A 16,888-nucleotide genomic window follows, 5' to 3' on the forward strand; every position below is an offset into this window, starting at 1 on the left:
AGTTACGCCTTTGTCTTAGTTCCAAGACTGTGTGTGCGTTGCCGTCACGCCAGCCAGTTTTATCATAATCGGAAAAAGCCGACACGACAGTTCCTCTTTTCTTGGATGGGTATTATACATTTCCATAACTAATAAACTGAGATATACTGTCTGAAATTATGGAAGGCAACGCAATTTAGACGCACTTACACCAAGCTGTTGTAAGCGTTAAAGCGAAATACTTTAACACACTTGTAAGCAATAAAAATACAGGAAAAGAAGTCAAAGTTTGGTGACTCTTCTGAGTCATACAGACCATAGTCTGCATATTAGGGCGCCTAGTCTGAGTGTTTTAAGTGAATGTAAAAATGAAGGCCAATACTCCTCTTCGGCTTTCTCCTTCTTCTCATCATATCTGAAAAAAAAAAAAAACCCGAAAAAAAACTAGACAGGAGTTTGAAATTTCCGGGCTCATGCTGGAGGCTGCCATTGGCTCACGAGGAGCTTACCTACATGCAAATGAAGCAACGCAGCCTTGCTGCCTCTGATCCAGAGCGTGAGGAGGAGGACCAGGAATACACTCATGTACCTCGAGCTCTAGAAAAAACACCTCCAACTCCTTCAATGTTGAAACTCCACAATTAAACCGGATTGTGTTGACAAAAGCCGACAAAAGGCGCTTTCGTAATTTTTTTGCGCACCAACCCCGTAGAAAGCAATAACGGAATACAAGGGGACAGACCGATTCAGTCAATACTTCAATACTGTTATGAAGCGAGAATGAGCAGCGCAGAAGACAGCGGGAGCAAGTGCTCGTCGGGCCCGATTTCCAGCTTTACTATCCAGTCTATTTTAGGCACGCCATCCGATGAGCCGCGCTCCGGGACCAAGGAGCTCTCCAAGGGGCCGCCGCCAGCGCCGCGGAGGCGCTCACTGTCGGTGTCGTCCGAGGAGGAGTGCAGTGGCGGGGAGGACTCAGCAGACTGCTTCTGCTCCGACACGGGTCACAGCGAGCCGTGCACCCAGCACCAACCCCATAACTTTTCCTGTTTAGGTAAGGATTATTATTATTATTATTAAAATTACAAACCAAAGAAATATTAAAACAATATTATCACCCACAGATACACTTTCAAACTTATTCAGCTGAGTTTCTTTTTTCACAGAAATAACAGGTTTAATGCTTTGTTTGCACTTTCATTCACTTTTCACTAGCTTGTGTTTGAGATTGTTACACTGACACGCAGACCATCCGCTGCCACTTGTACGTTCTGCGCAGACTATCGCATCAGCAGCGGAAGAGTGGAAGGTCTAATAATTAGCCCTCTGTCTTTCCTCTCATTTCAAATTTAATTGAACCTCCTAATTGACGAAACATGTTTCCAAAATGGCTGCACTACACGTCGTCAATTGAGCGTTAAATAGAGCTGGATTTAATTAATAGCTTACTGTACACCGTGCACACTCACGCTGAATTGTTTATTTAAAAAGTCACAGGCTTTCAGCAGTCGATTTAACAAGTCAGAGTTCACACTTGACGAACTCTCAAACTGAGTATGTCTAAAAAATGTAAAACATTTTTTTTTCAGTCGTTTAAAAAGCACGCTTAAATCATAGACCGCTTATGATAGCCTACTCATCACATCTTTCTCCCCCTGCTGCGTTTAGGTCCCGCTAAAGGACTTCTGTCTGGAAATGACGGGCTCGCACGGCGGCCGCACCTGTCACAGCCTCTGCTGCAGGATTATAAGGAGGAGCAGGAGAGACCGTGCCATCAAATGTCACCTCTGTCGGAGGAGAGACAAACAGACGGTGCGGACAAGCAGGGCAGCTCGGCCAAAAAGAAAACGCGCACGGTTTTCTCCCGGAGTCAGGTGTACCAGCTGGAGTCCACCTTCGACATGAAGAGGTACCTGAGCAGCTCGGAGCGGGCCTGCTTAGCCTCCAGCTTACAGCTGACGGAGACTCAAGTCAAGACGTGGTTTCAGAACAGGAGGAACAAATGGAAACGACAGCTCTCTGCTGAACTGGAGGCGGCCAACATGGCCCACGCCTCCGCACAGACACTAGTGGGGATGCCGCTGGTTTTCAGAGATAACTCCTTACTGCGTGTTCCCGTCCCTAGGTCTATCGCGTTTCCGACGCCCCTGTACTACCCGGGAAGCAACCTGCCAGCGTTACCTTTATACAACTTGTATAACAAAATCGAGTACTGATTGACTCTGCTGTATGTTCACTGCAGTCCACGAAAAAAGCATTACAAAACAATACGACATTCTAGGTGTCTCATAAGCCTTGTATATCAATTGTATCACTTTTTTTTGTTGAGAAAACTCTTATTATGCAGTTATTGTATGTCTCGAAAGAAAGCAATCAAGCTTCCCTATATGTATAAAATACACCATGTGTATAATTATTATAACGATTTTGTATTTTTATTTTAACTTCCTTCTTCTTTAAGTGATAAAATACTGGATTTAATCCTTCATATCACATTTGAAAAATACGTTAAAAAAGGCCGACTTTTACACTGTTTTTTATTCCGAATTGGTTTGTCAAAGATATTTTAAGTTTCACTCCACCTGACGCAAAACTGACAGGAAACACTCAATTCTTCCATTTAAGGAAAAATATCATTGTTTCTATTGTAATCTAGACCTTCAACAATAACCTTCTCATTCAATAAATTTTCTATTTCAGTGAAAAATTTGGTTTGCTTGGTTTTATTTGTAAACTTTGCCACTGGTACATCCCCCCAGCACACAGGGCTAAGAATTATTGTAAATAAGAAAGAAAGCAAAATTATTTTCAGCTGTTCTGAGATTCCTGAAGACCACAGTAGCACCCATCCTTTTATGTTAATGGGTATTAATTTAATATATTTTTTCTCGTTGTATTCTTGAATTAACTGTTTTATTATATGTAAGATTTAACCACAACTAAAATGTGTGTCAGGGGAAAAAGGGGAAGACACTGATAGTAAATTCAGAAACACTAGACGATTATTGGCTCTCACATTACACCAAAAAATATTAGTTATTTTATAATACTAAAGGTTGTGGGATTCTTGTGATGTGCATTTTAATCTGACTACATTTTTAAGAAATACAAATGTACTTCGAGGGAATGCGGTGTGAAATATTGATTGCTAAGTACACTAGCCTGGAAATACTCTAAAATACCAAACTGTCTAAATCTATTGAGTTCATCAGAGAGATACGGCTAAATCTGATTAGTTTGCCCTTTTTAGTCATATTTTTGTATACGCTAGTGACCAGCGAACTCCTCTGTAAATTAAGAGATTGGTGACCAGGGCACATGGCTTTATAAGAAGTAGATAAAGCACATTGCAGGCTGGAAAAGAGTTGCTTACTATCACTGGCCAATCACGCCTCTGGGCGGGATCTTCTCTCATTTGAAGTCTGCCTTCTGCGGCTCTGAAGCATCAGGACTTGTAAGGGGAAACCTAAGAAGGAGGCGTTTTGTCAAACTTTAAGACTGGCTGTCATTAGACTGTGCTCTTTATCTGTCTGTGTAGTTAATTATTTTATCAGCTCCCTTAAGAATTCTGGACACCACATGTGGTGTGTCTGGTTAACACATGAGCTTGTTTAGGTTTTCAAGAGGCGTGTTGCACTAAATCAGCTCACCCTGTCAGTGTTTACTATCTATTAACAATTCACTACATGTAAATATTAACCATAAACCTGACCATAATCTCACACACATACACGCACTCACTCAGAAGCACATGCACGTGTCCTGTGGTTGATGGGGAGCGATAAAATTGTGTCATTTGCCAGCTTTTCTTGGGTGTCACATCATGTACAAGCCCCCCCAACACACACACCCAACCAAGCCCTTCTACCCATCCCACCAATCTCTCACTGTGTGCTAATGGCTACATTACCTAGCAGAATCATGACTAGCCAGGCTCTGCTGCCCTGCAGATTATGCCTGACCCAATTTCTGCAACAGCCGCCCTGTGTTTCTGGGAAAATGGATAGCGTTAGACAACAGCAGTGATTTATGGGCAACTCCAGCAGCAGCGAAGAGGTGAGGTGCAGGAGGATGAATTTGTGACAGATAGGAGAGAGAGTGAAAAGAGAGATAGAGAGAGCGATGGGGGACAGTAACACTTATGAAAAGGAGCAATAGCTTTGGTTGAATGAAGTTGTTTATTAGTTTCCAAGTGGTCATTATGTCATCAGGTGTGACGGTAATATGCTGCTCTTTTGGATGAATGTTTGCACCCCACTGACTTCTGGGAAATCTGCATGACCTGTCACCTGAAGTTGTTTGATTTAGAAGACAAGGCGAGAGGGAGAGAGATGTGTGGAGAAAATAAGAGCCAAAGTGAAAGAGAGGAATAGGTGGGGTGGGGGGGATGGGGTTCGATGTAACTATGTATCACTGCAATGGCAGGCGTGAATTACAAATTTTAATAGCAAGGCAATGAAAATGATTTGAAGTGGTTTAAACTGCGAAGAGACAGCGACTGGCATGGTGATGAAGATTTGTTGAGATGATATGTTGTGCCTTAGGATTCATCAAACCTGCCTGGTAAGGTGAAAAGCAAGTGTAATTCACTCTGTGGTATAATTTATGATGGGAGTAATGGAAACTGTGGGCTACACACAGTGTGGAGAGGGAGAAGCAAAGACAGCGTGCACCCGGCAAATTGATTCTCAGGATAGTTTTTATAGCATATTTACAGAATTGTAATGAATTAAAACCCCCAGATATCACCTCTTTTACATCTTGAGATAAAATGAAGATCAAAACTAAATTAATTGAGACCACATTAAATTGATATAGGCTGCAAAAACACTATCTAACACTTTACTTTTTCATTAGTAATGCTCTCTTCTAACATCTGAAGATTTCTTCTTCTTCTTCTTTTTTTTTTTTTTAAAATATCCCTTCCTTTCATCATTTATTTGGATGAGGGCTTTTCAACTACCTCCCAACATATTTACAGCACCAATTTGATTTAAAGAGGGTATGTGTGGCTTCATATTAGAGTGGAAGGTTATGAAGTATAACACCACGAGCAGATGCAGAGCCCCGGGTCTGCCTCAAGACAAGAGTTTTAAAAGCGATCGCAATGCATTAAGCCAGACAACTCTCAAGACCTGTTTGCTCCCTAAATGAATTTGAGAGGAGCGTAACAAGATTTTTGAGGCAGGCCCTGTCATCCGCTGGCTTTAACCAGCTTCTGTATTTATGGGCTAATGGTTAAAAAGGAGAGCTTGGAGCAGAAGTGATTTTTCATGATTCTGTTTTATATCAACTGGAAATGAAGGAGCTGAAGGGAAATTGTGTTTGTCCCCCCTCCACAGCCTCTACCCGCCTTAACAGGGGAGGAATATGCTACCAGGCAAATGGCCGCAGTAAATGCAACATATGGACTAAGTTTATTAAATGAAATAAGGTAAAGTTACAGCTTTATAAATTACTTTAAACCAAAATTGTAATGAAAACCTGTAATAAGGAGCTATATCTTTTAAATAGATAAATACGCCTTTTAAAAGTTTAAGTCTGTTATTTGATTAAAAATAACAAAAATGGTGTTCAGTCTCAAAATCAGTTTAGTTAAACTTGTGATATTGTGACTGTCTACATTAATATACTGTATATTTTAAGCTGTTTAAAAACTGAAGGCCGAATAGAAAAATCTCTTTTATTTGAACCATAATGAAAACCTTTCCATGCCTAAGTCAAACTACTCAAGAACAATATTTACCCAGTAATGTGGACTAGCGCTTTAATGGCAAAATGCACTGTGCGTAATTGTAAAATTACCGACCATTTCTTGAAACTCTCATTCTGAAGTGCCCTTCTCTGGTCAATATGCATCAAACTATTATAGACTACAGTATGTGCAGAGAATTTGGCTATTACTTTAGAGATAAGTCCATTAGCATTACCTTTGACACATTAATGGATGTGAGATATAATTTTGTGCACTCCATTTTGTATTTGTAAGGATAATAGGGGGATTATCTTGAAGGCCTTATGCTACACGCTCAAGCATGAGACCACAGAGACAGAGAGCTCTGCAACAGTTGTTTTCACATCCTCCCCTCTCTCCCTCGGCCCTCCCCTCTGCTCCAAGACCCTCTCGGAGAGAGGCAGGGAAGATAAAGCATGTCATTATTCTATTAAAGACCTACAATTTTTGTAATGGGACTTGCAGTGGTCGGCAGAAGTGCAGGCAGCTTCTTCAATATCCTGGACATTATTTGCTCGTTTAGTTAAATGATGTTTCTAATTCCCTCATAATTACTTGTAATGAGGCTGTCTCCCTCGTTTTGATGCGGCTTCATCTTAATACAGCATGGCATTCTTTTTTAGGGATAATTACCTCTCATGAGGCTGTGGAGCAAGGCTGGGGTTTGTTGTGCGCTGCACACGTGGCAAATTGGCTTGTTTCCTGCCATCTTGTCTTCCTGCAAATTGGTAAATTAAGTTTCTCGGCTGGAGCATTAGAACTGTTAAGTTTGCTTTCTCGGCTCCTTCAAATGATTGGATTCACTGACAGAGAGATGGCCGCATATTCTCTGTTTTGTCTCATTAACTTTGTACGCTTTACAGAGCTGAATATTGGAGCATTAACAAAACTGTTACAAACACAGTTTTAAAATAATCTGGGCATGTAACCCAGATCACAGGGGAACACAAAGCATGCTAATTCCTTAAGGCTACATTTTACATTCATGGTTTACTATTAAGCCAGTGAGTCTAAACTTTAGTCCAGTTTTACTGAGAGACAAATCTCAACACTGTTTTGGGGGAAAAAAAGAAGCTGGAATCCAAATTAGGTCAATTTGTTATAGCACTAAAAGACAACAGTGGTGCCATAAAATGTATCTGCACTGCCACTGTGTCAAAAAAAAAAAAAAGGTACTGAACCAGTTCCGTAATTTTCCTCTTGATAACATTATCAGGAGAGCTGCTCATTACCTTATATTGTAGATAATAAATAACTATGTTATATTCAAGAGTTTAAACATGCTATAGACATGCAGAATTTAAGCTTACGATGGATTTTCCCTTCCTGTTCCCCATCAGTTAGTAGACCTGTCTGTGCTGTCCCTCTGAAATGATCCAGCTGCCGTTCTCCAACCGCAGCCATTGCAGGGTTGGGTGAGGGGTTTTTATTTCTAAGTGCTGATGTGTCGCAGACAGTTTGGCTCTACAAGGGCCTGTTACACGCCGATTAAAGAGAGGGAAGGAGTGCTCCCGCAGGGCGGCCTTGTACATTTGCCCTGACCACAAAAAGGTCTAACGTTTACGCCCTGGTGCTGACATGACCTTCAAACAAGGTCCCTCTGCTGCCTGGGTGGATACTGGAACTGTCTGGAGCCTGCAGTGGACCTAACAGACAGACAGGAAGAAATCATATCTTTTATATCAGGAATGCCCTGTCATATCCTGGGAAGTGAGAAGATATGGCTTTTATTGGAAAATACAAGAAAGGATAGTTATTTTTTGCACTTTTATGGCAATATGTGATTGTGATTTTATAAAAGACTTTGTCAGATTCACTGAATGTTGGAACATGATATGACAATATTCTCGCCATTAAAATCCCCTACACTGAACAAACTGACACACATAAAAGACACAAAATAATTCAGATCCAAATCCAGTCCACAGTCATCTATTGGTGGATGATAAACACATCACTGCTTATTGTTTTTATTAGTGAGAGCACAGGCATATTCTCAAGTGATCCCTTTGTCTTTTCTGGGCCAGTGATCCATTTGTTATGAGATATGATATTGAGGTCTTCTTAACACGAGAGTTGCGATCTCTTTGTAAGGACCAAGTGGTCTCTTTCAGCTGCAGGGGTCTCACGTATAGAGAGATGATCTATCACTTCAGTCTGAGACTGACTGGTGATCACATAGCCTGCAGTGCAGCAGCAGGCAGTACAATGAAAGCAGCACACTATCACCTGACAGCTAATTAGGGATCACTCCCCTGGAAGGGAATACATTGTCTTTGAGGGAATGAAGGAAAGAAAGCAAGAGGTCACTGAAATCTGTGTGAAGTGTCAGTCAAAGCCACAAGACACCTGCAATCTCTAAAGGGAATTTATCAAAGAGCGGACTTCCTGATGTCTGGTTATCTTTGTTCTAAACAGTAAATAATATCTAAATTATAGGCCGTTTTAGTTTTTCTGTCCTGTTCCCCACACGCGTGAACTCAAGTAAGAACTTCATACTGTATCTAGGCATTCATACAGTCCTTTTTAAATCTGAGAGTTCAGCAACAACAATTCTCCCCAAATTTGTCTGCTAGCATGGCCATATTCATGGCAGTGAGTGTGTGTGCGTCCATATGCACAGCCAGGAGTGTCAGTCTATGGCTTATATGAGAGAGACCTGGGATTTCTTTGAAAACACATTTGTAACCATTAGTTGAGTGTAAGGTTTCATGTGCAGAGTGCATCCTCTGGACTGGTGTCAGAGTTTCTGTGAGGCTCTGTGGCAGCCTCTCTTGGAGGGACTGCACTGAGAGAAGGAGGATGGAGGTGGTGGCTGGGGGGGGGGGGAGGAGGAGGAGGTGGGGGGGATCACTGGAGCCTACGCGTCCCACCAACAATGCATCACGGCAGGCAGGGTGTAACCCGAGCCCCCCCTCTGGCCCTGGTGTGGCCTGCCACCGTGCACTCCCTCTCGGCCCCTTTTGCACCCCCCAAGATGCTTTTAAAGAGATTTGGCCAGTGAGAGACTGGTTCTTCAAAAGAATCGTCATCACATTAGAAAGGAATTAGCCAGTCCTAAGGCCAAGGATTCCCTGACCTGACTAATTCTGCACCTCTAAGCAATCCGTCTCATGCCTAGGCGGCTGGCGAGGCACGTTCCTGGTGGACAGAGGAGGAGGTGCTTTAGCAGGGGAGATTCCAGTCGTCCTGCAGGTGGGCAAACTTTGCATAGGTGCTCGGGAAAGGTTACTGGATAATCCATCAGAATAACATCTGCAGGTAGAATGTGAAAGTATAGCTATATGTAAAAAGGCATTCTAAGGATTTGCAATGAAACAAAGTCTTATTGCCGATTGAAGCACACAAACAGATTTATTAATTCAATGTATTTATTTAAGAATTTCATTCAAAAAAAATTCTGAATCTGCTTTGAAATTAATGGATAGTACGATCTAATTTATTTGCTAAAATCTTTATGAAATCTTGGATACAGGCCTCCATTAACATAATTTCTTCAGTTCAGTCCAGAGAAACCATTTCAGCACTTGGCCACCTGTTCTTCTAAGCCTGAAGGGCTCACTGGCAACAACCTTCCCTCTCACTATTTAGACAAACTAATCTGATTGGGGAAAAGAAGGAGGTGGGGAGGGGCAGAAACTTACAAACCACATGCTGCAGGGTGGGACTCGACACCACCTCTTCTCCAGGGTCTCTGATCGTTAAGGAGCTACCATAGCCATCAGCATGATCAAGCTAACACACAGTAGGAGGAACAGTGAAACAGACAAAAGAGAGAAAACACGCAATACTCCCAGTGGCATACGCAAACTAATTTCAACACATTTTAAAAGCCTGATTGGGTCACAAATGTATAAACTTAATTATTATGTGGTTTCAAAGGCGCAAATGCAAGTGAGCCCTTAAGTTTTTTATTCTTACATCTCTTATAGTACTTCACTATTTGATCCTTTTCCATACATCAAGCGTGTATGATTCTATTATGGTAGCTCAAAAGACACACTTTAAAACCACTGATCTGGAAAGACACTGGAGAGTGTGTGAAGTAAAACATACACTTGTTAAACCAGCATGACCCAAGCAACTTGCCAGTTAGGAAGTGGTCCATCATGTCAAACTCATTTGCAAAGAAAGGGATTAACCCTTAAGGTTCGAAGGTCGAGATCAAAAGGTGTCCCCCTTGGGACCGCACGGAGAGCCTTGGAGAAACGCAGATCCAAGCTTTTGTAAAGGAATCTTCTAATTACAATAAATCTCCACTGCAAGGTAAAGACAGAAGTGCTTGGTACAGTGGCTATATGATATCTCTTTCCCGAGGGCCTGCAGGTAGTCTATAGATGTTTGGATAGAAGACTGATAGGAGAGAATGGTTGCCACCAGGGTAGTGGCCTCTCATTTGCCCAGGTCAGAACCTCAGTGAGTGATCACAGGTTTCACAGCTCAGGCTGACCAGCACCTCTGAACTTTTATAGCCTCTGGTGTGTAACTGGGTCTTTGACCTTGCCCACAGATTAGTATCAGTATCAGTCTTAGTACTGGATTTAACTCATAGTTCTCCTTCTTTTATTGTTTTGTTTTCACATGAAGGCATGTCATGGTTGGGTTCCTTTCCATAAGAACACTCTTGAAGTTGGGACTTTAGGTCTCTATTGTGAGCTCTTGCAATTGGTTTCATGTTGTACTCTGTCTTCGGTCACGCTGTGTGAAATTCCAGTAGACACAATTTTAAAATCGGTGCCTCATGAATACCCCATGTGCATATGTTTAGGCTTAAGAAATGTTTGATTTTTTATATCTAATTATAGCTAAAACAAAACAATATTTTGCACTATATGGCCTAAAAGGCGACCACGCAGCATCCTACCTGGCAAGGTAAAGTTAAAGCTATGTCCTGAAGATTTATATTGATTTTTCTATGAGATGGCTGTGGGGAACTCAGTATGTTCGACTGTTTTCCCCTCTACATATTGAATATCGCTTGCAGAACAACCTTCTTTGTTCCCTCTTCATGTAAAGTTGTCTAACACTCTCTGTGCTTTCCAATGAGCGCTACTGTTGTCCAAATGGGTGGAGAGAGGAAAAGGAGGGGAGAATAGTAGTTTGTTCTTCCTGCAATTAGCATTCACGGTTAGCTAAGCAGAACTAATGCAGCGAATCTTTGAGTCTCACATTACCTGTCCTCCACTGCTGGAGTAACTGCAGGGCAGATTAAACTGTAGCAAGACGACAAACCCCCGTGTATCCATTACAAGTCTTTTATTATTAGCTGTGTTATTGGTAATTCCTTTTGAATTGCCATGACAAAAACTATGCAATGGCTAAGACGGGCTTCAAAAAATAGGATACTGCATGGGTGTGGATAACGTGCTAGTGATACTGTAATTTTGAAAACAAATTGAGAGTAAGAGTTACGCCTGCACTGCTGTGGTATTGTTTGGCAGTGCTGACGGAAGGCGTAACTCCCAGCGGCGCATTTTGATCTGGCCTGTTTTAAGTGATGGGCTTCCCATGACAACAGTTAGCCCTGTCACATGTCAGGACAAGAGGCATCTGCCCTCAAACGTCAACCCTCCTCGACTTTCATTCATATTTTATGGCCCTGTCTTTCTCATCTATTTTTTTAATCTTCAACCCATCAGAGATCAGTTCGGTCAATTACTTTTTACTCATGAAAGGAGCAATTTGCATTTTCTCATGCAACATAAATATAAAAGTTAGTGAATTCAATCAGTTCAGTAAATATTATGTTGCAGAAGAAAATGAGAAATTGAGACAATGGGCTCGTGCACAGTATGTTCTTTAACATCTGGGTCAAAACTGAATCTCATGACTCCCTTTTCATGTGGGGGAGGATCAGGGTATGGGCTCTGCGTGTCAACATTATGGGATATGGATGAAACTGTGGTGATCTCATGAGTCTTCAGTGACAACAAAATACCCACTTACTACACCTTGTCACGCAAGAAAATATCACAATGCAATTTTCAGCTTAAGGATTTGTGTTCTTGTTGGGCATTATAGTTAAAACACCCCTGTCTAATAAAATTAATAATTGTGTGTGTGCGTGTGTGTGAAGCAAAATAGTGAGAAAACCAAAAAGAAGTACTACAGTTTAATTAGAAGAGAATCAATGTTGCTCTTCCATATTTTTCTTCATTTGCTCCTCCTGAGTATCTTGATTTGCTCTGTTTATCCTCAGCTAATCATTATCAGTTGTCTGAAGTGCTGTCTTATCAGTTACAAACAGGTACAAGCAGCACAAGTGCTCCCAATTGATTCACTAAAGGCCCCCAATGTGACGAGGCCACTGTCTAGTCACACGGAGCCCAAGAAGAGACACTGCTCAAAATCAATAATTCTTCTTGTGTCACTGGCTCTTCTAAAGTCCACACTTCTTGTAGCCCAGCATTGATGATATTAACTGCACAAGTTGTTTTATGCAATATGAAACCCAAGTGATGTAAATATAGTTTGAGTGCACTTTGAAAAACTGGTGTTATGCTGGGCTACTGGAATTGATCTGGATATATGTTTGATTTTATTTTCCACTTTTTTTTTTTTGGTCATGACTTCTTCTACAAATGTCTCCTCTTTGGCTTTACCTGTGCTATACTGCAGTTCTCTCGTTTATTATTGTAAGGGACTAAAATATGCTTTTCAGTTTTAAAAAAAGAAAGAAGTAATAGTTGTTGCAACAATCAATGGGCAGTAATTTCTGGAAACGGTTATGGCACATTCTACCAAATGGTTAGAGGCAGTTTCATTAATTAATGGTGTAGTCTGTGTTTGACGTACATGGTTTTAGCAGACAACTGATAATGCTGCTGGACAGCCAGGCTCAGAAACCTGATGCTATTTGCAGGGGCATTACAGGAGAATCTTGTTGCAGCATATGGATTTAAAAAATAATAATCACATTTCACTTTGATTGCCTGGTGGACACAGCTTATATTTGACTCGGTGATTTAGTTTTAACCAGAACCCGACCAAATTTGACTAAACACAGAGATCTGATGGGTTTTTCAAAATATTCCGCGAATATGTTTTGAAGATTGAGGTACAACTCCAAGTGCTTCTGTCTCTCACTTACATATTTCTGTTTGTATCACCATGTCTCCTTGTTGAACCACAGCTACTTCCCTCTACTTGATGTGCAATCTAAATAAAAAAGATTGTAATATAATAAAGGACCCATAGTCCCTACTTATACGGTGCTTATTGAGTGGAACATTGAGATTTATATAACTCCTCTCAATGAGAGAGAAAAGGAGAGAAAGAGGGAAAGAGTATTTCTCCATGATTGCGAAGGGGGTTTAAGGTTACCAACTAATTTCCCAGTCGTTACTGCCGACAGTGCCACATCCGGCTTCCTCAGTGTTTTCAACGGGGAACAGTACAATCTGTTATACTGGAGGGATCATCAGCTCTTCCTCAACCAATGATTACAAGTAATTACCTGTTTTTCGCTCCCTCCATCCATCCCTCCTCCTCTATCTCTCTGTCTCTGTCTCTCTCTCTCTTCTCCTTTCTCCCTTGAGCTATTACCCTAACTGGCTGTTGTGGAGCAAAGAGGAGGTGTGTTGAGAACAAGGCAGGCTTTTATGGACTCCCCACCAGCGCCACTCCACACCGCTCCATTTTGAAATTATCGGGTCCCCTTGCTTTTGAAGTCTCTGTAAGCGCACCCTCCTATTTACGAGATGGCTGTGTACTTAAAGGTCACAGATTGATCAAGAGGTCCTAAAGATGGCCTTTTCACTGAAAGCACTGCAATACTGTGGCTTCCACGGGCCACATCTGTAGGGAAAAAAGGAAAATAAAATGTATCACTCCCCCAAAGTCAGGCATATTCAGACTTTAATGTACAATTCCATTTACCCTGGAAAATGCCACAATTGAGTATGGAATTCACAATGAGCACAGCAATTTATCAGTGCTTTTTTGTCCATTTCTGCTGGCTCGGGCTTAAGAATATTTTACTTACTGATTACCTGCAGGTCATTTTATAAATGTGTCAGACTCTAACTTTGTTTGAACAGGAGACCTTCACTCCATTGTTTTGTCCATTTTAAAAAATGCATTTGACACACTCACAGGAAACAGCAGCATCAATATATTTGACAGTGTCTATGCTAAAAAACAACAACAATGATCTGCCAGCAGTATCCTGAATTTTATAACCCAGTATGATTTTATTGTAAAATCCCCAGTTAGATCATTTTACACCTTCCGGGATATCTATACCTTTTTTTGTCTTCTTCTTATTTTTAAATGAATCAAGAATTATTTCTAATTCCTAAATCAATGACGAGCTTGTTTCAGTTTTCTTAAAGTATTTTATGCAATATGAACATGTTTTAAGTACATTGCATTAACAAAAAACAGGTGCAACATTTTGTATTCATTTAATATTTTTTTTGTCATTAACCAAAGCATGTTGTAATTTCCACAACATAAATAAATATATGATTTCTAAGAATAATGACAAAGCACCGTATGGAGACTGAAAAAAAACTCCTACAGATTTGTGAATTTGTTCATTTTTTTATTTTTTTCTAGGCTGTCAGTTTATATTTTTAAACTCAGGTCTGTGTTACAGATACAAAATAATGCTCAGTGCAGAAACGTCACTGACTTTAATTTATGAAGCTTTTTATTTTTCTGGTAAAAGCCCCCAAAAGGTCAAGGTAAGGATTTTTTTTTTTTTGAAGACTTTTGTGTTACCTGACAAAAATGCTTGCTTTACTGCCTTTTGGATTACCACAGAATACACTTTATGTTCCTTCTGATGCATAAAAAAACATTAATATGTTCATCCAGTCATTGCATCCTGCCAGTTGAGAGACCCCCCTCCTCCCGGAATAAATAGGGTAAAGGAAAGATGATGTGTCACTTTATGTGATGCATTTCGTACTCATTGCTCATTTTAAAAGGCTGAGAACAGCATCCAGCTCTTGGTTTTGATCACACTCTGGCTTTTCTGCCTGCCTGTGACAGGCAATATTAGTTGTGTCTCAATCTATGGTGTTATAATCTGAACCTGCGATAAGGCGCACCAGTTCAAGATCAAGGCAGCATCATATAGTCAGTATAAAACTTATTAAAACAACCCATTAACTTAACTCAGGTTTAACAGAAACTATCAAAGCCACAGGCTTTGATAGTTTCCCATCCTAAAAGTTGCATTAAAAATAGGTCCTACAGTGGGTCTTAATTTAGATCTGTGCACATTCAGCCACAGCTGAGGGTGTACTGATTTTCTCTGTATTCACAACCACTGGTGGTGTCTTTTGTCCCTTCTGCTTCCCCTCACTCCTAACCGGTCGCTGCAGATGGCTGCCCCCTCCCTGAGGCTAGTTATGCTGGACGTTTGTTCCTGTTATAAGGGAGTTTTTCCTTCCTACTGTCACCAAGTGCATGCTGATAGGTTGTTGTTTCATTGTTGGGGTTTTCTCTGTATTACTGAACACAAAAGATATTTCAAGAAAAAAAATTCTTCCAAACTCCCGATGTGATTAGAGATAATGTCGCTATTAGCGGACCAATCAAAACTGATAAAAAAAAATAAAAATCATCTATAGCGTTTCCTTTTAAATTTATTTATCTAGTAATAATATTTACTCTCATTACAAGCAAGAAATAAACCAGTTCCAGGCTCCAACTATTTAAATCCCAATGGGATGTTGTTGTTTTTTTATTATACCAACAGTTATCGCCTCATATGAAAATTTCTTGCTATAAAAAAATCAACAACTGTGTTACCTCAGTGGGAAGATGGCATTTTAAGACAACAAAGTTAATTAACCAGTAATGTATATGCTTAGAATATTTCAGCAGAGTTTATCCAAACAGGATAGATGGACTGAGGCAGAGACCATGGCTGATCCCAGTTGTATTTTTGTTTTATTAATGTAATTAATCTGAATGTTTGTCTGAGACTTACTCGCCCAGAACACCAACATGTCAGCACTAAAAACAAAAAACGAAAAGCTGTTCAAAGGCATGCAAGCTTTGTTCATCATAACAGCCTCAAACTTAACTCACTCTGTTATTATTATTGATAGTCGGTGCCTTCAGCGTGTCTTATTAACCCACTGGGAATGAATGAGAAATAGCCAGGCAGCACCATGCCAATTTAACTCTGTTTTAAAATATGCACGCAGGATGGGTACCTTGGCAGTGGGGCTGACTCTGAAATGTTATTGATCGTATCACTCGTTGATAATATGACGCATGTCGCATTCAACAACGATATAAGAAGAGGGGTCAGAGCTGTAGGACTAATGAAACTGTTTTGCGAGGTGAGAACGGAGAGATGGATGTTGTTTTCTACAACATTAACCTTGCAAATGGCTGCCAGAGAGCAGCTATGTCTCACGCCACACATGCGCGCACACTCACACTGTCAACTCTGGCAACTTCCTGATGGTTGACATTAACACCACGCCAAAAATCTCAAACCATTAAAAACACCTGTACTCATGCAGGGAGCTAAAATGAAGCCATATATTTCCAAATAAATGAAAATCTTATTAGCATCACAACAACGCTCGTGGCAAAATACTGGGTGATTTGAAAAGTGTCTCCTGCTGTCTGCTAGCGGGGATGACAGATGAGGTGAGGACGATGTAAAGGAATTGGTGTGGAGAAGGGTTGGGGTTGGGGTGTTTGGAGTGGCTGCAGAGAAACAGACCCTGAGTTAAACCCCTTCAAAATGAGTAATCTTACATAATAATATCCTCATGTGTCTTGATAAGAGCAAACCCTGAACAAGCCGACAGCATCCATCAGCATATCTATGAAAACCCACTAACAATGTTATGGATCCTGAAGGCAGCTATATCCATGGCAAATATGCTCTGTGAACCTCTGATTTGGAAAGCATATCTTTAACGACACCATTACCAGTGACTATCACGATTACTGCATCCACAGCAACAATCCTCGCAAAATCCATGATGTGAAACCACATTAACGCAGCTCCCATTGGCTCAGGATGTTGCTGTGCTGTTACACAGATGTACAGGCTACAAAGTCAAACAACCAAAGGCATTAAATGGTCTCTACAGACTGCATGGGCTATCCACTATTGTTTTAACAGGGAGGTAATTAACTGACTTTGTCAATAGGTGGGATGGAGAGCCAGTCTGCAAGGTGTTTATAGGTCCCAAGAGT

At 40.8% G+C, this 16,888-nt stretch overlaps 1 protein-coding gene across 1 annotated transcript; it reads left to right on the plus strand.

Annotated features, from left to right (window-relative positions):
- The first annotated feature begins 500 nt into the window (after nucleotides 1-500).
- hmx2 (H6 family homeobox 2) lies at nucleotides 501-2,686 on the plus strand. Its single transcript, XM_085243203.1, has 2 exons — nucleotides 501-1,033; nucleotides 1,648-2,686. The coding sequence occupies exons 1-2, from the start codon at nucleotides 760-762 to the stop codon at nucleotides 2,193-2,195; spliced, it is 822 nt and encodes a 273-aa protein (XP_085099329.1). The 5' UTR covers nucleotides 501-759; the 3' UTR covers nucleotides 2,196-2,686.
- Nucleotides 2,687-16,888: the final 14,202 nt, after the last annotated feature.

The sequence above is a fragment of the Mchenga conophoros genome, linkage group LG13 (assembly GCF_057382185.1).
Source record: "Mchenga conophoros isolate Kocher_MC1m ecotype Shallow Benthic linkage group LG13, M_conophoros_male_GT1.1, whole genome shotgun sequence".
Taxonomy (NCBI): Eukaryota; Metazoa; Chordata; class Actinopteri; order Cichliformes; family Cichlidae; genus Mchenga; species Mchenga conophoros.

Bases quoted from the DNA above. Each gene is read 5' to 3' on its own strand.
- hmx2 (XM_085243203.1), top strand. From the start codon at position 760: ATGAGCAGCGCAGAAGACAGCGGGAGCAAGTGCTCGTCGGGCCCGATT. The intron at 1,034-1,647 runs GTAAGGATTATT...TGCTGCGTTTAG, and splicing joins CCATAACTTTTCCTGTTTAG to GTCCCGCTAAAGGACTTCTG.